The 22,433-nt window shown below is 46.7% G+C and overlaps 3 protein-coding genes across 5 annotated transcripts in view; 1 reads left to right on the top strand and 2 right to left on the bottom strand.

The window, feature by feature from the left end:
• Window positions 1–14,321, top strand: part of CNNM2 (cyclin and CBS domain divalent metal cation transport mediator 2) — a 171,400-nt gene extending 157,079 nt beyond the window's left edge. Inside the window, exons 6-8 of one of the 2 annotated variants that reach the window (XM_001929243.6) lie at window positions 1,362–1,427; window positions 5,541–5,725; window positions 6,360–14,321. In XM_001929243.6, the coding sequence (XP_001929278.1) occupies window positions 1,362–1,427; window positions 5,541–5,725; window positions 6,360–6,569 (461 nt within the window). In that variant the 3' untranslated portion in view covers window positions 6,570–14,321. The remainder of the gene's footprint in view (window positions 1–1,361; window positions 1,428–5,540; window positions 5,726–6,359) is intronic. The other variant, XM_001929238.6, reaches the window with a different exon arrangement.
• NT5C2 (5'-nucleotidase, cytosolic II) overlaps window positions 16,403–22,433 on the bottom strand; it is a 105,010-nt gene continuing 98,979 nt past the window's right edge. The window contains exons 12-18 of the mRNA XM_001929278.6: window positions 21,642–21,749; window positions 21,302–21,368; window positions 20,401–20,571; window positions 18,927–18,978; window positions 18,753–18,813; window positions 18,428–18,604; window positions 16,403–17,875 (exon numbers count right to left, since the gene is read on the bottom strand). Coding sequence (XP_001929313.3) covers window positions 17,636–17,875; window positions 18,428–18,604; window positions 18,753–18,813; window positions 18,927–18,978; window positions 20,401–20,571; window positions 21,302–21,368; window positions 21,642–21,749 — 876 coding nt within the window. The 3' untranslated portion in view covers window positions 16,403–17,635. The remainder of the gene's footprint in view (window positions 17,876–18,427; window positions 18,605–18,752; window positions 18,814–18,926; window positions 18,979–20,400; window positions 20,572–21,301; window positions 21,369–21,641; window positions 21,750–22,433) is intronic.
• The window catches only part of PCGF6 (polycomb group ring finger 6), a 225,002-nt gene continuing 218,977 nt past the window's right edge, over window positions 16,409–22,433 (bottom strand). For both annotated transcript variants that reach the window (XR_002338753.1, XR_002338752.1), the window contains exons 22-27: window positions 21,642–21,749; window positions 20,401–21,368; window positions 18,927–18,978; window positions 18,753–18,813; window positions 18,428–18,604; window positions 16,409–17,875 (exon numbers count right to left, since the gene is read on the bottom strand). The gene's annotated coding sequence lies outside the window, so the exon portion shown is untranslated. The remainder of the gene's footprint in view (window positions 17,876–18,427; window positions 18,605–18,752; window positions 18,814–18,926; window positions 18,979–20,400; window positions 21,369–21,641; window positions 21,750–22,433) is intronic.

The following is a 22,433-nucleotide window of genomic DNA, read 5'->3' on the forward strand; positions in this document are numbered from 1 at the left end:
CTTGAAACCTAAATCTTAGCCCAGTTCGTACTGAACTGTGAATTCATATAAGGGTAAATCCCATTCAGAAAAGGAATTGAAAAGCAGGCCCTCCATATAGAAGATGTGTGGGGCTGCCACAGCCTTACCTAGTGTGGAAGTGCTAGGAAGGAAAGGAAGTAATAGCATCTTAATTCATTAATAGCATCTGACTACAAAGGCCAGCATTTTACTTGACTTTACAATTAGTGTTTGAAATTTTGTATATTAATTGAGAGATGCAATTAGTACAGTAATCTCAAGATAATGTTTCTATTTATTAATGTTGCTTGCCTGGAAAGACCCTACAGTCATCACTTTTTTTTTCTTTTCTTTCTTTTTTTTTTTTTTTGTCTTTTCGCCATTTCTTGGGCCGCTCCCATGGCATATGGAGGTACCCAGGCTAGGGGTCCAATCGGAGCTGTAGCCACTGGCCTAGCCACAGCCACAGCAATGCGGGATCCGAGCCGCGTCTGCAACCTACACCACAGCTCACGGCAACGCCGGATCGTTAACCCGCTGAGCAAGGGCTGGGACCGAACCCGCAACCTCATGGTTCCTAGTTGGATTCGTTAACCACTGCACCACGACGGGAACTCCCGTCATCACTTCATCTGCCCAGTTGTCAATCATACCTCAATTTAAAAAAAAAACAAAAACAAAAACAAAAAAACTTGCCCAGAAAATATGACCCCTGCCTGGTAGGACATGTGAACTGACTTTTCAGCTCCTTGTCTAAGTGAGCAGTGATGAGGATACCTGGGAGCTGCTGTTCCCAGGAAATCGTGTATGTTGTCCTTCTTTTACTTTCTTCTAATACTTTGAAGTGCTTTGGAATACTTTAAAATTTCAAAGCATCTGGCCAGAGTTCCAACCAGACCAACCAAGGATGTAAATGAATAACGACTTGCTCGCCACGGAGAGGGACGCTGCAGGCTGTGCGGGGGAGTACGGGGGTGCGGGCGCAGGCAGCTAGGCTCACGCCTTGCGGGCAGGCGATTGGTTGCCCTTTGCCGTTTGTGCGGGCGGCGGTGATTGAAAGTCCTTAGGAGCACATTTGGGGCTATAAACTCCAATTGGGTATTAACGGCTTAAGAGATTTCTAGGTTAGTAAAGAAGCATGTGAGTCGGCTTCCCCGCAGTTTTAGCCTCCGTGTATTCCTCCGCCTGGAAAGCTGTGTGCGTTCTTTCGGTTTATATGATACCACATAGGCTTCTGCATTCCTGGAATTGAAGGCGCAGGTCGGTAGAACAGGTACCCACTGCTGTCCTCTGATTACAGAGAGCAGCTCCTTTTTCTTGCCTTTTGATACGGTCTCACCCTGTTTTTCTCCATTTTTCAGTTCCTTTGTCCCTGTCTCGTACCTTTGTTGTCAGCAGAACAGAGTTGTTAGCAGCAGGTTCTCCAGGTAATTCTGCATGTTTCCTTTTCATAATTCTTCTGATTGCCTCCCTTGACTCCACCCAAGCTCGGCTGGCCAGGTCTGCTCCCTTCATTTGGTCAAGGCCATTTGCAGTTTTTTTCCTTAAGCTCTGAATCTCCTTGTTTCTAGGACTTATGAGTGAGCTACCCAGGAGCACCTAAGCTGCCACAGATGTAGAAAGGGTTCAGGAGAGGGAAAGGAAGTGGTGGAACATCAGCAGGGGTTGACACCCAAAAAGGGAGGGTGGTTCTGACGTGGGGTGTCAGGGTTCCCCCACCTGTCCCACCCACACCGCTGACCTTGATTTTCCGGGCAGCCACGGGGTTTTGGTTCTTTCTGTGACCTCAGCAAAGTCATGGTGTGTGGAACGTGAAGATCCCAAACCTGAGGATTCTTCTACAGAACACATTCAGCCAAAGCCTGAAGGCCTATGAACCTGTCCTGGTACACAGGACAGTAGCAGGGGCCCCAACCTTCCTGTTTCCTTGGTCCTTTTTCTGGCATCCTGGCATCCATGTGAACGAGGTGCGTGTGTTTCTGGCCCCCATGGTGCAGGTGGCCCTGCTTGTCCCATCTCCCTGCCTTTGTTTGGAATTGAGCACCGCACACATTCCTAACCGGCTGCTGGCTCTTGCCCTGCAGGAGAGTTTGGTCATGCCTGGCTAATGTGTCCAACTGCTAAAAAGAAAGGCAAAGGTTTAATCTTTCTTTAATTAAAATTGCTGGGCTTTCCTACTTGGTAGTACAACTTTTCTGTATTTGTTTTGTTCCATACAGCTTATAGTTTAAAGTCGGATGAAGTTTGCATTTCATAATCCCGTTTCAGCAAAAGGCTGATATTTGGTAGAGGAGGCAATATTTGTCCTAGAAAAAAAGCTAATATTCCCTCACATCTTTACCCTTAAAAAAGTTTGGGGTGTTTGGGCATTGAAGATGTTACTCATGGGGATATTGGAATCAAACCAACTGACAATACACACACACACACACATATATATGCACATAAATGTGTGTGTGTGTGTGTATATATATGTATGTATGTACGTTTGTATTTCTTCTCATTTTGTTTGCTGGCATCTACCAACCACTTAAAATGTCACAGATGCTGAAGTAGAGTGACTTTGGGGTGAAGCTCATGGAAATGTCGTTTCTGTTCTCCCCTTTCTGTGGAACTTAGAGCTTTCTTAGTTCTGCCCATTCCATCTGATCCATTTTGTGGGACCAGGCCTTCAGGGATGCTCACTGGCATCGCAACTATGATACCCAATAAGTGGGAGTTGAACTACACGGGTGATTGCCAGCCTGTTCCACTTGGTGCCTGGTGGCTCCAAGGGAGGAGTCTGCGAATGTTTCTTTCTTGCATCGTCCTTTCTAGCTGACTAGCAAGTGAAAAGATTCCTAGGTAGGATGATATCAAGTAAGTCAAGAGAAAAAAAAAACAGAAAGGAAACAGTTCTGAGAAGGCGTAAGAGGAATTAAAGTGGAAAGTTTTTTTGTTTTTTTTTTTTTTTTAATAATCATTGTCATAAAACCTTGGCCCATGAATTTGGCAACAAGACATGCCCTGAACTGGGGGCGTGGCCACTTAGTCTTTATCCTCCTTGGTGTGAAGACTCCTGCATCTCCCTGCATGCTGATGCAGTCGTGCTGGTTCCTATCAGATTGCAGAAGAGGCCAGGAAGGCAAGGTCTGCTTCTCCAGGCTGTGGCTGTGACGCCAGGCAGTGGATTCCTGGCAGAGGAAAGGGTACATCTGAGGAAAAAACAGACAGCAGTGGGTTGAGAGGAAACTGACTGTGAGTCTAGATATCCTGGGAAACTGAGAAATTTCCTGTCATCCTCCTCAGGATGATTAAGAGCTACATAAGGCCTCGGTCAGCCGTGGGGCAATGCACAGGGTCTGATCATTAAGAAAAGTGCCCTTTAGGTAGTTCCCGTTGTGGCGCAGTGGAAGTGAATCCAACGCGTGACCATGAGGATGCAGGTTTGATCCCTGGCCTCGCTCAATCGGTTGAGGATCCAGCGTTGCCGAGAGCTGTGGTGTGGTTCACAGACGTGGCTTGGATCCCGCATAGCTGTGGCTGTGGTGCAGCACAGCCTGGGATCTGGCACATGCTAAAACCCAGGGATACAGTGGGATCCCTTGTTGCAAAGAACTGTCCATTAGCCTGGGAGAAGTTTTCCCAAGGACAGAGAGGCTCGACCGTGAGGGCCAGCGCGTGGTAGGTCCCTCCCCCGCCAGGCGCATACGGGAAAGATTATAAAAATGTTCACAAGGCTCATCACTCAGGCACTTACTGGGTGTCAGACCCTGTGCCAAGCACTTTATATACCTTTTCTCATTTGGAATCTTCATCAGACCCTAGAAGGCAGGTACCAGTATTATCTGCCTTTTACAGATAGGGAATCTAAGGCTAAGCAAAGTTGGGCCAGCTGATCAAAATTCCTTTCTGCAAAATAGAAAACATCTGATAAAGTATTAATTTGCCTTGTTCTCATAGGTAAGTGAAAGAAGCCAGAGGTACTGCTCCTAGGTTTAATTTTGACTAGCAATGGAAAATGGGTCCATGACATGAAAATTATACAGAAAGGTTGTGACATGAACATTTTAGGAAAAAGTCAGTGCATCATGTGAGGTTCCGTGAATACTCGCCATGCTTTGTTCTGTTTGTCAAATTTTAAAGAAGGTCATTTGCCAAATGGAATCTCAGATGGTGGCCAGGTGGGGCCGGGGGATAAAAAATGTGACCTGAAGACAGTTGAAGTATTTAGCCTGGAGAAGACAACTTAAGAGGATCATCTTCGGACTTTTAAGAGCTCGTAGCAGAGGACTGAAGTCATTTCTCCACAGAGCTCCGCGGAGGGAGGGGAGACTTGTTGGAAGGTGGAGAAGTGGATTTTGATGGGTGTGTCCACAGACTCTCTGGGAGTCAAAGGGTGGGACCAGCTGAGAGCCAGTCGGGGACACACTGCAAAGAGGAACCAACCTTCAGGCGGGAGAATCGGTCCCCTTGGGTCCTGTGACATTGTGCAGTTCGGGACCTGTCTGGTGTGGGCAGCAGGTGGTGTTTGTGTAATAGATTTGACTGAAAAGGCAAAAGTGGAGGAAGCTGTGGTGAGGAGGTGGTTTTTCCTTTTAATGAAATTTATTAGAAACTACGGTGAACCTGCCTCTAAGAGCACCCGAGTTTCCTTTCACTTTGTTTTAGTGGAAGAGTCAGTTTCATCAAAGACTCCCTCAGTGTCCAAGGCCACCTAATCAAAACTTTTCAGGGTTTGGTGTCTTCCAGGGGTCTTGAAATCCTAAGACGTCCTGGGGCTGCCGCACAGGGATTTTACTGGGGTCAGAGGCAAAGAGAACAGGTTTGGGTGGGAGGTATTGTATGAGCAGACACAGCTTTTTTATTTACTTAGTTTTTTGTCTTTTGTCTTTTTAGGGCCACACCCACAGCATATGGCGGCTCCCAGGCTAGGGGTCTAATCGGAGCCATAGCTGCCAGCCTGCACCACAGCCACAGCAAGGCCAGATCCGAGCTGTCTGTGACCTACACCACAGCTCATGGCAATGCCAGATCCTTAACCCACTGAGCGAGGCCAGGGATCGAACCCGCAACCTCATGGTTCCCAGTTGGATTCATTTCCGCTGCGCCATGACGGGAACTCCACACTCTTTTGATCCCTTTAAAACATGTACTGATTTGTGAACATTCTCAAGAGTCCTTTATTTTTGCTTCTGGCGAAATAATGCATTGCTGCCTTCCTCTAGCCCATGTTTTGTATCAAGTAGCTTCTGTGTCTCAGGTTTCGGCTCCCTGGTCTGTGCTCCTGACACCATGTGTGTACAGCTGCGGGGTCTTTGCTGTTGGGGACTCGGGAGGGTTGGGTCTGTCCACATGGACGGGGCCGGGAACCCCTTGCTGAGGAGAAGCGGGAGTGTGCTCTAGGAGGCCCTGCCGCTGAGCTGCATGGCTGAGGCGCCTCGTCTAAGTTCCTTGAGCTTGTCTCTTCATTATTACTTGTTATTCAGAAAATAAGGAGCTGATGTTGAGTATAGCTACCTCACTTTAAAGGCGGGTCGGGTTTTTTTCTCCTATTCCAGGTGAAAACAAGTCACCTCCACGCCCGTGTGGCTTGAATCACTCGGACTCTCTGAGTCGCAGTGACCGGATCGATGCGATGACACCGACGTTGGGAAGCAGCAACAATCAGCTCAACTCTTCATTCCTCCAAGTCTACATCCCTGACTACTCAGTGCGAGCCCTCTCTGATCTCCAGTTTGTTAAGGTGAGAGAGGGGAGCGGCCTGGCAGCTGCAGCGTAGCTTCCACCGGGAGCATGGGCTGCCCAGCCTCCCCTGGTCCTCTTGCAGATGCCTGTCTCCAAGCTACTTATGCCCCATGACTCAGGCTGGGAAGACCCTCCATCTTCTTGGCTCTGTCCGCTGGGCTGCCGCATCAATGTGGCTTTTTCAGGGAGCGAGAGCTGGAGATGGTGAGAAAAAGAGTAAACCCTTCTAGCCGGTCCTTCAGAGCTCCCCACACAAGGAGCCTGAAGAGACCTGTCAGAATACCTGCTGCCCTGGAGACCAGGTTCTTCCCTCAGTCTGAAATAAAGGCAGCCTGGGGGCACTGGCCAGCTCTAGCTCATGGACGCCAATCTCCATTTCTAGTCGCTGGGCAATTTTGAGATAAAATCTGGAAATGGCATACATATATCAGTAAAAACTGACTTGTTCACTAAAGTCGACTTGACCTTTAAAAGGCTTAAAAGGCTCGGTTTATACTCAAGGATGGTTTTCTCCTGGAGCAACCGCGAGGGGCCTGTAGGGGGATTTAAGGTATAATTAATACCATGTGGAGATAGGAGCCAAAAAATAAACATTATTGTGGTTTGTTTTCTGCACTATTTCCTGGCCCCAGATCTCAAGACAGCAGTACCAAAATGCCTTGATGGCATCCCGGATGGACAAAACTCCTCAGTCTTCAGACAGTGAAAACACTAAAATTGAATTGACTCTTACCGAGCTGCACGACGGGTTGCCGGACGAGACGGCCAACCTGCTCAATGAACAGAACTGTGTGACGCACAGCAAGGCCAACCACAGCCTGCACAGCGAAGGCGCCATCTAATGTCCCTCCCTGGCCCTGGCCCTGGCCCCAACCTGAGGCCCGGCCTCCTCCATCTGACCGTGAATCCCATTAGTGTGAGCTTGCGTGCCATGCTGCATCCTGCAACATCCTGAGACCAAAGACTTTGTCCCCTTCCTGGAAGCAGCAGAGGAGGTTGGGGAGGGCAGGAATGGATACCCGAGATGTGAACCTGACAGCCAGAGCGTGGCATTCGAAATTATGGAGATGAACTTCTTCCGCCCTAATAGAATCATGTTTATTTTTTCAGCTGTACCTTTTACCATTATTCACGCTCCTCCTCCCTTAATTTGCATGGAGTTGAAAATTGTTGCGAGAGTTACTATTTTTTTCCCCCCCGAGAGATCATGTTTTTAAAAAGTATCTTTTGCAGAGTTTGAAGTTGTTCTGTCTGAACTCTGCCGTGACCCCATGATGTGACCCTGAGAGGATGGACTTGCCCCTCCAGGTGGCCTGCCTTGGGCCCCCTGGGGAGAGGCACCCTTCCTCTGTGCCCCAGGGGGTGTCGCTGTCGAACTTGAAGGATGAATGAAGAAAGCCGCGTGGGCACCGACCTGACAAGGCTGTGGGCACTGTGGGGCGGCGCCCGCACGGGGACCCGCACTCGCTGATCTGAGCTCAGTGTTGTTTTAAGTTAATGTTTAACGGTGTCCCTTTCCCTCAGAAAGGTTTAACGCTTGCTTGGAATGTGATCTTGCTCCCACTCTAAGGAATTTTTATCACCAAAATGAATGTTAATGAATTTTACACCCATGGTTTATCATTGGCAAGAGGCAAGGTGGCTTCACGCGACATTCCCACAACCTGGCCTCTTCCCCGCCCTGGCTTACCGAGCGCCGTCGCCCACCGCCCCATCCTTGCTCTTGTAAACCCGAGATGCTGCTACACAGATGCCAAATGGAAATCTTCCACAGGGCTCTTGAGTAAACTCGCGGTATGGTGTCCACGCCCCTCCCCTGCCCGCTGTCACTGTCAGAAAACAAGTGGGACCTTCCAGCTGTGCTCTGTGCTCTGCGCCAGGAGGGCATCTTTAGACCCATGTGTTTAAAGGAGAGAACTCTGGGGCCTGCAGCCCTGCCCCTCCTTCCAGGGAGCCAACTGTCCCTCTTCCCCTCTGTCCCTGGGCCCATGGGGCCCAGCAGTGGCCGTGTCCCCGCCCGAGGACCTCTGTGCCTCCCGCCTCAGACGCGGTCCACGCCAGAGAGGCTGCCTGTACAGCCAGGGTCGGTTGGCCCCAAACAGGGATTCAGAAACCAAATGTGTGTTGTGGCCATTTCGTGTGTGTCTCTGTCTTATTTTAATACCAAATTCATCACGTGTAGTGAAATTAATGTCAGGCGGTATTTCTTGAGTGACTGAGCTCTTAATTATCTTATCTGTGTTTTAAGTGTTAACCCAAGGGAGACGTGCATTTTGTCGGCAACATTTATACACTGAAATGAATTGCTCCTGAGCGCTGTTTTCACATAGAACTGTCAGTCTGCGCTGCATCCAGTCACTAGGCGAGAGGATAGCCTTTTCTCCAGTGGGTCCCACTGAGCAAAGGGCAGCCCTGGGGCTAAGCAGCAGTTCTCTTCTCCTTCGTCCAGGTAGGATGGTGCTCCCCAGGCTGGGCTCTGCCGGGCGGGAGCTGTGGGTGGCGGGGGGGAGGCCAGCAGTGTGTGCTGGGCTTGCTTTCCAGCCAGCAGCTCAGTGGCTTCAGTGTCAGATGCGCCCCTGGCTCAGCATTTCTTCTGGAACCTCAGTCAGGGAGTGGCTTCCTCAGAAGGTACCACATCCCTCAGGGAAGTACTGGCCTCACCTGGTGGACATCAGGGCGCCCCCTAACGGAACCCAGGCCTGCTGCTGGTGTCCAAGCTGCTATGGTGGAACTTGACATTAGTGGGGTGCAGCACTGCAAGTGCCCCCTTTTGTAAACAAATCTATCCAGACGTAAAGGCCTCACTTTCTAATGATGTGTCTTGCTGAGGACAATGCCAGCTTGGCGTGACATGGCATCCGAGGCTGTCTGTAAGGGGCACGGAAACAAGAGAGTTCCCTGTAACAAAGTGAAACCCAGGCCTTGCTGGGGAGGAAGCTTCTGCCTCTGGGCTGGGACAGCACTTGCTGTCCCTGTGCTGTGGTGGTTCCTCCGGCCGCCAAGCTCTTCACCCATCAGCCTCCCCTGGCCGAACTGACTCAATCTGCCTCTCCACACAGTCTGTCTCGGGGTGCCTTGCTACTGGAAGGCGCCTCTGGAACCAGAGTACTATGATTTTTGGATCTTTTTTTGGAGCCCTGCTGCTCCTCTGTGAATCCTAAAGCCCTGTTGAGAGTATTCCAGCTGCCAACTCCTTGACTTCAGGGAGAAATTTTTCGATGCCACCTTACCTGTTCAGTGTGTGGCTTTTTGAAGAAGCCTCCTCTATTCAAGGAGGGAGAGCTGTGTAGGGGGGTTCCCGGAGGATGAGGTTTTAGCCTCCCGAGTTCATGTTTATTTTCTATAAACCACTCTTTGCCTTTGATTTTTCACCCTATGTTAGAACAGTGGGGCATCCAACATAAGTTCTGTCTGGTCCCTTAAGGAATGAAGGCTAACATTTGGCTACAGTTACATCTGCTTTGGGGAAATCTCCAGACCCTGCAGAAAGAAACACTCAACATCTGAGGGACAGATTCCTTTTTCAGGCCCCACGTTCCTTCTGGAAACTAACTTCAGACTGTTGAAGGAGAAACACAAGCTCATTGCTTCTGTGGGGCAGCGGAATGATCTTGACGTAGAAGGTCTCTGCAGTTCATGTCTGTAAAGTCAATGTAAGCAAGGCAGAGAAAGACCATCATGTAGTTGAGATCTTGATGTGCAGGGGCCCGTCAGCACCACTGATGGATCATCCTGTCCTAGGGCTGCTGGCTTTGTAAGCGTGGCCCTGGAGTGGGCTGTGGAGCAGACACAGGCCCTGGGATCCTGAGTTCTGTGGCAGCCCCATTGTCAGGCCCAGGGCCTGACTTCTCTTCGGGGGCCTCCATGACCCCTGCTGTGAACCCTGGTTCTGTGGGACCAGATAGGGCCACCTCCTGCTCCTAAATAGCATTGTGGCATCCTGAAAGTTCCTCCTGGAACTGGATCCCTAGCCTCCAGACCTTTCCAGGACAATCTGCTTTCTCTTCATACATGAGAAAGACTTTTTTTCCCCACTGCTTTAGAGCCCCCCGCCCCCTTTAATTCTTTGTTCCATATTGATCAGGCAAGTCCCAAAATCATATATTTAAACTCTTAGGAGAACAGAACCTTAAGATTTGTGCGTGCAAACTGGGATGCGAATCGACTCGCTTAGGCCTTGGGTCTTACATAATTTGAATTGGAAAGGACACCCCATTTAACTCTTTTTTTCCCCCTCCCTCCTGGAAGAGAGCTCAGTGCCCATGCTGACAGGGTTGTCTCCCCAAGTGGGAGGAGTAGGGCCTCTTGCCGTTTTCTAATAGTGTTTCAAGGAACTTTTGTGCAAATGTGGAATGCAAAGCTTCACACTACTATGGAACGTTAACTGTGAATACATTTACCTGTGCTACCCCCAGTACTATTCAACTAAAGGACCAGCTTTTCCAAGTCTAGGAAAACTAGTGGTAGATGCAAGTAAAACTGCATTTTCCTTAGGAAATGAAGCAACAGGAATTGGGGCTAAGCAGGGGCCGTGAACTTCTGTCCTCAAATTACCTCAGGTTGAGGAGCAGACCTAAGTAGGCCCTGGCTAACTGAGCCTGTATCCCGGCTGGTCAAAAACAAAACCCAACGATGTCATCTTCTGACAACCAGCCAGGGATCTGACCGTCTTTGCCTCTCCTGGGCCGGACACCAGGATGCCTCCAGTGTTCCTTCCCCAGGGGTGATGCCAGGCGGAAGACTCGCCTGGGCCAGCATAGGGAGGTGCTCTCCTTGTTCTCCGGGATCCTAAGCAAGAGGCCACCGGCGAGCATTGGTTTGGTGCATGTCACACGACCCAAGCTCCTTGCTGGCAGGAGAGCAGGAACAACTCCCCTCTCAGCTTTGATCCCAGAGACAAGGTTTTCTTGAAGAGTGTTAAGGCCACCGAGGCTGAGCCGGCGGTTCAGGGCGTGGAGGCTTCTGGGACACCAGGGCTTGCTTTCCTACTTGAGGACACAGGCTCTGGTCCTGGGTCTGGTGTAGTTTTGTTCCGGCCTCTGGACTAGTGGTGCTTCTGTCTAGGAAGGACATCTGGGTGGGTGGGAGGTTAACCCAGACTCAGGAGGGATTTAGAGAGGTCAATATGAACGTGATTTGAGGATTCAGAAACTTTTCCCATGTAAATACATCAGTGAGCAACCTACTCAGTGGATTTTTATACCTCAGGGCCATTTGCAAACCTTTATCTTTCCACGTTTCTCTTGTATTCCCACGGGCTGATAGGAGAGATGAGTTCAGAGAATTCTAGGATGCTGTTCCCTTGCCTTCATTTGAGGATGTGCGAGGCAGTGGTGCCAAGCTTGCTTGAGGCCGACCGAGACAGTGGGCCTCCCTGCTCTGCACGCGCATGCAGGCGTCCTTCCTGCAGTGAGTGCTTGCCCACCCGTTTTCCTCCTGCCCTGTCGGAATTCAGGAAGATGCCAGAGTCCGTGGCCAGCCCTGCGAGCAGGAGGAAGATGGCGGTTCACAGCAGCTGCCCAGCTTGGAGCAGCTTTCCTCCCACCTCCTCAGGCTGGGGACCTTCTTCGCTTTTCAGACCTTTGTGGTTGGCTTGGCTTAAGTAAAGCTTTTTCTCTTTATCTGCTGGAGCCACTGACATCATCTCAGTAGAGTTGTTTTATATATCAGGCTGTACTGGAAGCAACATGGAAACAAAGGTTCTAGTGGCAAGAGTATAAAGTTCTAGGAGTTTGTGCGCCAAGACCCACCATGTACTGTGAGATTCACGTGAGTACATGTTTTCAAGTTTCCATAATACATTACAATGAACAAATTGGAAGAGTGGCTGGGAGTATTGTCTTGCCTCACGTGGCAGGGTATCTTCTGGCATTTGTCCACGTCCGCCCAACATGGATTCACCTGGGAAGTGATTCTTTTGGGGCCAGATTCCTCTCCAGACTCACCCTGGAGAGACCTGTCAAATGGACCTGGTGGGCTTTGGGTGCCTGCCCTTTTAGTTGCAGGCCCCTTGGGTATAAACAGCTGGTTTCAGGCTCTCAGAGCACAAGACAGAGGGGAAGAGAAAGGCCTCAGGACTCTCATTCCCCAGAGAGCACCAGCCTAGCTCCTGATTCCTTACTCCCCGCATCCGAAGTCTACTGTGAAGGTGGAATGTGTCAGTCCATTGACTTTTCTTGTTTCTGGAGTCCTTTAAGTTCACAAATGTATATGCTTTATTTTATATGATTATTTATTATGTACATATGCCTCTACCGTTAGTACCCTGTCTGTGACTGAGATGAGATCTGCTCTGGAGCCCCTTATCCATGGAGCCTAGGGTTCTGTTGTCTTTCCAAGTGGTGAGAAGGAGCGCTTTCGTTTTTGTCTTAAACAGGTTGCTGCTCTTAATGTTGGTCCTAGTGTCCCGGCCCCTTTTGCTGGGCCCACCTCTGTTCCTGACGGCCAGTGTTGGGGATGAGGATGGAGGCGAGTCTCCTACTTGATGGCAGGGCCTCTCAAGAACCTCTGTGAAATACTTTCGAGGTGGTCTCCAGGTGACTGGACCTATCCTCTAGGTGGTGGTACAGCGTGGCTGTGAGGCCAGAGCCTCCTTCCTCACTCTCACACTCCCAAGCCAGGTGGGTGTCCTGGCCCCGCGACAGTGATGGTGGTCTCTAATTCCCACCTTGGATGGCAGAATCCATCTCTCTGGACCACGGAAGCTGCCTGCCCATCCGGGCTTCTGATAATGCCTTTTCTTGGTTTGAGGCCCAGCGCCAACATTGCCTTGGTGCCTCGAAGACCCTGCTTTTGTGTCTGATTTCTGTCCTCCTTAGCCTTTACTCACTGTATCATAGTGTACATTTCATGCTTTGTAGCAGTGAAGTTTTCTGAACACAGTATTCAGAGCTGTGTACATAAACCTAAATAAGCACAAATGACATGTATAGGTTTCATGAGCTGATTGTCATAAAGAATGCATTTTATAATTCAAATGATGTTGTAGATTTACAATCTCCTATTTATTTTGTATCAATTTATTTGTAAATTTTGTGATTGTTTTAAAAGGTTTTTGTTCATTTCTATTATTCTATTTAGATAAATGATGATTTCTGTTCACCCTTCTAGCGGATGTGTGTTCCCTTCCCCCTGTCATCTATGCAACACTGACCTCCGTCCCCTGTCTGGTGGGAGAGTTGGGCAGCACAGCAGGGCATGTCCTTTGGACGGACACCACCAAGTCTTAACGCTACAAGACAAGTGGAGCTAGAACTGTGCCTCCAGCTTCCAGTTGGGTAGAGCCAGTGCCAGGGGTGTGTTTGCCTTTTTAGGAACTGTAATCTGCCCCCAGTGAGTTCACTTTAGATGAAGCTACTCGGGGTAGCCACTCAAATTGCCCCAGACATTTGCTGCGCAGTCACGAATAACACATTTCACTGGCAAAGTGTCTTAAGCTGTTTCTCCCTAGGCGAGACCAAAGGCCTTATTCAAGCCTCTCAACTGGCTCTTGAAGATGGAAGTGGCTCTGTAGGTCCTTCCCTGTGATGGCAAGCCTAGGAGAAAGGTCACAGTGGGCACAGATGATCTACCCTCAAGTTAAAAACACTGGGCATAGTGTGGTGAGTTGTGTTCGGATGCTCTTCAGGATTCAGCGGGCCTCCCACATCCCCTAATAAGCCACGTCCTCTCCCACTGTCACTTCTTTTCTGGTCTTCTAGTCCACCTTGCCCTCCTCACTCACGTGACCAGACCCCGAGGACTTTCCTGTCCAGGTTCACAGCCCCTCTGTGATCCACTCCTAGACCACATCCTTTGGAATCCTTTTTTCCCTCCACTCTTAGTCTGGTTTATAGTCTTCTGAGAACTGAGCCTCTTGATGACTGGTTCCTTGTTCTTCCCACCGTATATTGTTTAACCACGATGTTCAGTCTGTCTTACTTACACTGGTCCTGTGCATGGGGACCTATCAGTGAACTGCTGACCAGATTGGCTCTGAGATGCTTCTGACCTAACCACCACTCCCACCTCTCCAATCACCACCCCGTTTCTTGAAAGTAGAACAAGGTAGATCTACTTTCCAGTGAAGTGCTATCTTCTTGGGAGCCTGTGTGCTTTCCTTAGAAGCGGAACAAAAACCCGCAGCAGGGCCGGGGTAGGACTGCTCTCTTTGCTTAGTTTGTCCTGCTTTACATCACTTTGTCTGGATGAGTCCTGAGTTCAAATCAGGACATTCTCCAAGGAAGATAAAGGTGATCTTCCTACTGTGAACATGAGATTTGCCTAAACCTTCCCTCTGCTTCCATAGGGTTGCCCACATGTTGGTTCATTTCTAAGCTTTATCATGGAAAAAGCTCTGGGGTTTCTATTTCATCTAACAAATTATGCTCCCCAGCACCTCTTCTCAACTCAGCACTTCTGAGGACACAGATAGTGATCAGAAGGTCTTGTAGAGAAAGCGACTGGTACAAACTGAATGACCTTTTTGTTAGCCTGGAGGCGATTTCTGCAAACACACTTTTGAAGGTAATTCAGTTTAATCAAGAGATGATTCCTCATTAAAGCCAAAATGTTAAATTACATGGGATGGCTAATAAACTTTTGATTCCTTTGTATGTCTGTTTCATCATTTTCCCTCCAAGATCCTCACATCTGCTCTCTTACTTTCACAAAGTCCCAGAACAAAGCAATGGTTATAATGTCTTCCTCTGTGACATTCTGGTGCCTGCCATCTCCTGGAGGATGACTGTGAAGCCTGAGGCTGCAGGAGAGCTTAGCTACCAGAAATCTTTTTTGTCAGACTGCCTTTCATGTAGGGTATGAGAGGTTGTGAAGCACTCAAATAGTAGGCCAGCATGGGGCAGGAACTTTAGTGGAGCCACCCTCTCTGCTGCAGTTCTGCTGCATCACTGGCCTGAGGGCAGTGGGTCCAAAAGTGAAGTTATTTGTTTCAAAACGCTCACACCCACAACTTAATGATTACCTCTGGTGTGAACCCTCTCTCAAAGACTGGATATTTAGTAGACGTTTTTCAGGGCTGGGAAGTTGGCGTGACAAGCCCTTTCTCCAAGCCTCTGAGGAACTTGTGAGACTTGGAAGGATTGTGCTGTCTTCGACATGAAGACTGTGGGCTCTGCCGTTAGGGCTCCAGTGTGTACGGTGAGGTCTACCCTTGGCCTGGACTCATCAGGCCTCACCGATAGCTCTGGTCAGACATGGCTTTGGGAAGAGCTCAACGGCAAGGCAGAGCATTTGGGTGAATATTTGTGCCTCACCTGATTCATGAACCAATCTGTACAATCCATCTTTTTTCTAGTAATAAAACGGAGCATCCAAATTTTATGGGAGGGACCATAAAGGGACCAGACCAAACACTTGTCATTTTAAATTAGAAAATATAGATTACTTACACTTGTAGTAAGAGTTGGCAAGCTTGAGATGAAGGGTCCCGTGTTCAGTTAGGAGGACTTTTTGTGTTAAAGCTCTGTAGAGGGACTTAAACTATTGCTTATATTTTATTCCTGCAATCACATACCTTTGTGGGAACAAGTCAGACAGTCATGGCCTTGGGATGAAGACCTTGCATCTGAGGACAGGGAGAAATGGTTGAGATTGCCAGGTTAAATGGAAAGGCTGCCTTGGTCATTCTGTAAACAAATACATTCTCTCCGTAGATGGCATGGTTTCTGCTATTTCTACACGCTCAGTGGTGAGAACAGCCTGCACTGCCGTGTCCCACTTCGTGGAGGTGTGGGATGGGACGACGCGGGTTCCTGAAGTTGCCGGCTCTGTGTCCCGCCTGCCGTGCGTGTGCACGTCCTCCCTGCTCTCTGGCGGCCGTGTACCATTCTCTTTTCAAGGCTGCTCAGGTAGCTCCATGGTACAGATTTCATTCTCAGGGCCTCCCAAAGCTGTGTATCGTTTGAAATTGTTCCATTTGAGGAAAAACTTTAAGAATAGCAGCTCTGTGCTTGAGTCACCAAGAAAGAATGTCATGAGAAACCTAAGTATTGAGACATAAACTACCGAACTGAGGAATTGGGATTAAGTGTATGGCAAGAGCTAGACCATAGTTACCATTTTTCCCACCATCAAAGAAAGGTTAAATAGTTTCCATAACATGGAATGTGGCTAAGCTCCTACCCCTAATGTAGACTTAGATATGCAGTTGTTTGTCTCAGGCTATTTGTGGTGAATAAGTGGAGTATTTTTAAACACTCTGGAAGCCTTGGAAAAATTGCAGGGCTTTAAAGTTGTTGACAAGATATTTCTTAAGTAAATAAATCTGATTTAGGAATATCTAAACATGGACAACGTACTTTTAAATCTGACATGTCACTGCAAGTGGCTTTTTAAAGTGGTTACTTAAAAACAATACTAACATGTCTAAACGATTTGTAGCTCTAAGTTATTCTAGTTCTGTTCAGACCCATTTTTTCCTACAAGGATCTTAGAAAGGGTAGTTTAAAGGGCTCACTTTGTTATTTTAGGACTCAACAGAGCTAACGCTTATGATAGAAAATTTAAGGTCTGAACAGGACACTAAACCTTCTTGGCTTTAAGTAACTTTCCTAAAATTCACCATCTGAGTTTAACTGACCATCTCTACAGGAAGTCAAGTTGATATGAGGAGGCCAAACATAAACTGACTTGAAGACAGTAGTTACCATAGTTGTGCTACAGGAAGGGGTCAAAGTCAGTATTAGAAATATTATACTTTATTGAATTCTAGAACAGCTAATCAACCCTCCCATGTTGACAAACGACAGTAAGACTGGAAAAAACATATGAAGGTTAAAGTAGGAGTCTACACCACTGTGGAAAATGTTGTAACAGCTTTCACTGTTCTGGTGAGGCTGTTATAATACCTTAAAATATACAGTAATGATCCAGCACTCTTGTTCAGAACAACAAGAAGTGATGTGACTTGGGATTCTGCAGTGAATTTATTCACACTCATTGTGCCCTCCGTTTGAGTAGCAGTTCTGGCTTCCAGAGATCTCTTCCCACCCTCTAATGCGTGAATATGAAATACAGCAGGAGGATAGAGAAGGCTGGAATGAGGAGTGGGGCAGGCATAAGCCACACTATGCAGCCCACGCTAATGAATTTTGCTCAGTTACAGTGTAAGAAGGAGGTTCTGTTCCTTTTGGGTGGCTTGCTCCTTTGTCCTTTCAGCGAAATCCTTTCTATAGATTCGTCCTAGATAAGAAAAAGACTAGGTTTCTGGATAATAAGCATTTTTGCTATCGGTTAAAAAAAATGTAGAAGTGGATGAAGATTTTTGCCTCAAAATGAAATCACTGCAGTCCATTCCAGACCAGCCCTATAGTAAGTAGAGAACAGTCTGCAGAGCCACTGACAGCAGCCTTCCCAGAGTCCCTGAGGACACTTAAAAGCTTGTAAAAGAACTTTGACCTTAACAAAAAACTACATTTGATCATGGAAATAATAGATTTCTCCACTGATATACAATACTTATGTAATGCACTGAAAAAGATGGGTTTTTGTAGTAAGAGCCCAATTTGTACCATAACATTTTTGGATCACCTCTTCCCATTGTCTTTGTTTCACTCTGGGACCCTCCACCACCCTTCGTGTTTCTGGATACACTATGATATATTGATGATGAAACAGTGTCACAAACCACAACGGAGCCAGCTGCATGCAGTTCAGCCCCGCTTGACCCTTCCTCTCCTCCGATACAGACTCTCTTACAATTCTGAACCAGCTGCAAAGAGTGCAGATGCAAAAAACTAAAACAAGTATCTCCCTATGATTAGAATATTTTAAAGTCTTCAGAAACTTTCCAGATGTACCTTTGATGGAGCCCCCCACCCCCCACTAGGACCCACAGAGAGACAGCCTTTGCTCCTGTGAGTCCCGCCAGAACTTGTTTAATGAGTGCTGAGAGTTTTGGTTTTCCACCTCATTCTTCCTCTTCCTCCTCCTCCTCTTCATCATCATCTTCATCATGGCAATGCGTAATTTCTTGGGGGGCCAGTGGGAAGAGGTTGGGGGGTTTAATCTCACTAATCGACCGTGTCAACTGATGCCGCTTGTAGTCGGTATCTTTGAAATCCACGGACGTGCGGTTCCTGGTGGCGAGGGGGGACTCCATTTCATTGATATCTACATGTGTGTGTTCCACCGTTGACTCATGAGGCATCTACGACAAAGTCAGAGGTGTTCAGAAAGCGGGTGGAACAAAACGGCTGTTTCAGAGATCCTAACCCTTTTGCTTTGTTAGATGGCTGTACAGAAGCACCTCTAATGGACCAGAGGCCAAGGCAAGTCAGGTACTGAAGTATCTTGTAGGAACATCCTAATCCTATCTTCTTCTCTCCTAAACCCTCAAAACTGTGCCTGAAACTAGATAAGATGGGAGAGAAGAGGTGATTATTTCCTATTTCACAGCAAAACAGAAAAGCCTGGAAACATAAATCAGTATTAGAATATAGAAATAAAGAACTATATTTCTCTTGTAGCACTAAAAATAGAGGAATGGCTTCACCATTCAAATCACTTTTAAAGTGAGTAAAGTTATACTCTGCAACATTCTATTTTGATAGCTCTCAAATTCGTAACCTGGCCGTGGGCTTTGCATGGTAGAAGGATGTGGTCTAGACTTTGCTGTGCCATGCCAGGGTGCCAGTTGGAGAGCTTGGTCTTAAGAGTGTATCTCAACTGTAAATAGGAACTTCAGGCTGTATTAACTCACCAAAACGTGGGCAGCTCTGAAGAGGTAGCTGAATGGGTAATACAGCAAATTGATGAAAGATGCTGCATAGAGATCGGCATACCGCATCACCTGGCTGGCGAAGAGGGTCTGCCGGGAGCCACTGCGAAACAGGCTTCCCATCATCCCGTAGCACATGTCCATGTCGTGAGTTACTTTCTAAAACAAAGGACAAAACTGAGGCTCAGCTCACTGACAAATATTTTCTGGACACTGGCTACATGCCATTCCCTGTATAAAATCAGAAATACAAAAAAATCACTTAAAGTGTATTTTCCAAGTTTTCTCCCAAATTCCAACTAGATACCTTAATCCGTCTCTGGATGGAGCTAATGTCTGGGCGCTCATTGCTGCTGCTGTCAAGGTGCCTGGAGACAAGAAAAATCAGTGAAAATCTCGAGAAAGGATATCTTACATCTAGGCAGCTCCTGAGGAAGTGGGTGGTTTTCAGGGAAGAAGTTTTTATAATCAGGAAACTTACTTGTAGAGTTCAGCCAAGAAAATATCCAAGCTTTGAAGCTCTTCGAAAAGTGCTAAAGTTTGAAAGGAAAGGAAAGTGTTTTAAGTAAATCAGAAGGCATCTAGTTTTTAACTGCTGCTAAAACTAAATTAAAAGGTTGTAGTAATGACTAAAAAGTAAAGCTGTAGCTGAGTATATAAAATGACTTCCTTTCCCTGCCTTTAGGAGAGCCTGCTGACATGCTGCTTGGAATCTGGCAGCAGATGCCAGAATTTCCTCTTTAACTACCTTTCCTCCTACTTAAAACCACTGACCACATACGACTTTCCCAAATGGATGCTGATTCTGAGCTTACAAAGTGCCAGTTCATTTCCCATCTCAGGTTTGTCAGCAAAGCAAGTGTTAACACTTCTGTTTTTAGGTAAAAGAATGAGTCACAAGTCCAGAAAATAGAACCAAATCAACTAGATTTCTAAAATTTCATAGGTAGGAAGTTGAAAATGCAGCTGAGAGGCTAGCCAGAAAATCCCACCATGAAGTACAAGCAACAGCAACAGCCATATCTATTGCATGCTTTCTATATTTTCCAGCCCTTCTCAACCTGGGTTCCCCAAAGAGAATTAAGCTGTGAGGTATCCACTGTATGTAAAATTTTATCTACTACCTTTGGGAGAACTGACAGTCAAATAATTTTCTCTGTTCTGTGGTTTAGAAGAGGAGCCTTGGTTGAGAAAGGCTGTCACTTTTATCTTTATACACACGTGGCCTTGGTTAAGTCTCAGCAGCCTTGTCACAGTAGATATTATCCTCATTTTCACATCTGAGGATCTAAGGTGCAGGGTGTCTCAGTAACTTGCCTAAGAGCATGAAGATATTAGGTGGTGGAGTCAGGGGAACCACCTGAGGCAGGCTGAGTTTCCAGAGGCAGGATCTTCCACCACACTGTGAGTGCTGCTAGCCAGGGCTGGCTGGAAAACTGGTATGTATGTCAAACATCTTTACATAGCTAGAGTTACAGCCCAGTTCAGTGCACGCAGTATAACTGAGCTCAGAGAATGCTTCTTTCTCTACTGCTCAGAAGAAGAAATTAAAAACACCAAGTAATAAACACTCAGAACCACCAATGCCCAGAATCAGCCAGGAGCTGGTAGCAGAGACTGGAACTAGCAGGCATGGGTGGACGAATAAGGGGCTATAAAGGAAAGCAGAGCTCATGGTTTAGGTGCTACTGTAACATAACTCAGAACAGAAACACCCTCTACTTAACTTTGAAGGGACAGATTCAAGAAGGCTAAGACAACCTCTCAAAATTTGGCATTTCTATGAATTATCTGGTTATATGAGGAGGAGGTGTCCAAACACAGGGGCCCATCTTTTTACTCCCTCTGACCCCCTGCATTTAAAGTACTGGTCATCAAAGCAGACTGACTGATAGCTAGCTATTCAGATATAAACTAGTTATGTCAAAGATTTATAAAGAGTAATGGTTCCTTACAACTCTTATCAGTCCACACATGCAGCTCCTGTGCAAGTTCAGGAATCACCAAGAAAGTTCTCCAGCCTTGCCGTTTCTTTGATTTTAAAATGTCCCCAAAAATGTGATCTCCAATATACAAAATGTCTTTGCCCTTGGCTCCCAACAGATCACAGATGGTATCAGAAGAACCTGAAACAATGGAATAAACAATGAGAAAACAAAATGTCTCCATCTTAAAAACCAGCATTCCAAGCACCATAACCATTAAGTACTGCACAGATTCTTTTAATTATGTGAGGAGCAGATTAGAAAAAGGGCTCACCTTCTTAAAGACAAAGACTCACCACTGTATTTTTTCATTATCCTTTTTATTGCCTCTAAGACAAGGCCTTTAGCTTCACTGCGCTGACCAGAGCTCTTGATCACCAAATCCAGGAGCAACAAAACTACATGTCTCAGCTTTAGGGAATATAATCCTCCAAAGTACCACCACCATTCTCATCACAGATCTGCCATTAAGCTGGCTTTGTTCGAATGTTTCTCACTCCAACAAAATATGCATCTGTGTCCACAGGGGCTCCTAAAAATCCCTTGAAGACACTTTGGGAATCACCCCCACATGATTCTAGACACTGAGAAAATGTTTCAAATAGGTAAAAGGAGGATGGGAAAAAAAGCAAAACAAAACCAAAAACCTGATCCTTTCAGTGAAAATCCAAGATTCATTAGCAGATACTAAGATCTTAAACCCATTCTCCCTGACTCGTATTAGCAAGTGACTGACATGTTTACCTTCAGTAGATGATATCTTTAGAATACTCAAGGGTATATGAGGTGCTGTCCCAGGAGGACACCAAAGCTTTCGCGGTGAGGTCTGAGCCAAGACTTAGACTAAATTAAAGGGTAGTATGGGACTCACCCCCTGAGTAGACGATGCCATGCTGTAAGGGGCCCGTGTAAGTACCAATTTTCAGCTTGCCAGTTTTCTGTGAAAAGAGAATATGAACTTTGTAATGCTTTATTATTCTATCACCATCTCCACCAAGATGCTACTTGGCTAGACAGCCAAATGAATGTTACTTTTGAACTTTATTCATTTGAATTATTCAGCTATCTTAAGACCAAAACTCTTAGATGAATTTCAAAGAGCGATGGCAAATAAATTAAAAATACCTGTTTCCTTAGGGAGAGTAGGAGTGGGGGAAGGAGAAATATGAAGGATAATGTGCTCACAGACAGACCATCCTCTCTCAACTTACAGTATCCACCTGACGCAGTACTGTGCCTTCTCCAAAAAAGAGTGGTTTCCGTGCGTCCACCAAGATCAGGTCAAAGTAGGACTGCCATGGTCGATGGGAGCTGCCAGGCTGATAAGGGAGAAACAGCAAAAGCCAACACATCACTCCTAACTTTAGGGCACTCGTATTTAATCTCACTCAGATGAAAGGAATGTAGAAATACTAAGTGTAACCAGAAAACCACACTTATTAAAAACATAGTGTAGCTAATTATAAGCCACATCCTTTTGGAAGCAGGCAAAGTGAAAATATAATGACTCTAACAATCTATTTTAAATCATTTCACCCTACTAATTTACTTCAAGCAATTTAACATATCAAAGAAGGTGTGTTCATACTCTAAAATGGGCTGTAAGAGGCTCACAGGGGCTAAGGAGAGACGTAAGACATATAAAGAAACATTAGGAAATAGGCAGATTAGCATCAGAACTGCAGTACACAACTAACATGGAACTATTAATAGCAAATTTCCTGGGTTATGTTCTCAGAATGATGGCTCCAGGTACACATTGGCCTTTGGCTTATACTGCAGGCTAATCACAGCACTAATGTAGAAGGTATGCCCATTAACATTATTTCCATCCTCAACTGGAACCACAGCATTAACCTTTTAAGGTCAAGCTGAAGAGCACTGCATACTGTCCTTATGAGTGATATCAACATGAGTTATTTACTGATGTATATTTATTTAAAGAGGCCTAGTGACTAAACTGCAATGTGTATTCCTTAGATCTAGGTATAATAGTGCAGGAA

Source organism: Sus scrofa, chromosome 14 (genome assembly GCF_000003025.6).
Source record: "Sus scrofa isolate TJ Tabasco breed Duroc chromosome 14, Sscrofa11.1, whole genome shotgun sequence".
In the NCBI taxonomy this organism is placed as follows: domain Eukaryota; kingdom Metazoa; phylum Chordata; class Mammalia; order Artiodactyla; family Suidae; genus Sus; species Sus scrofa.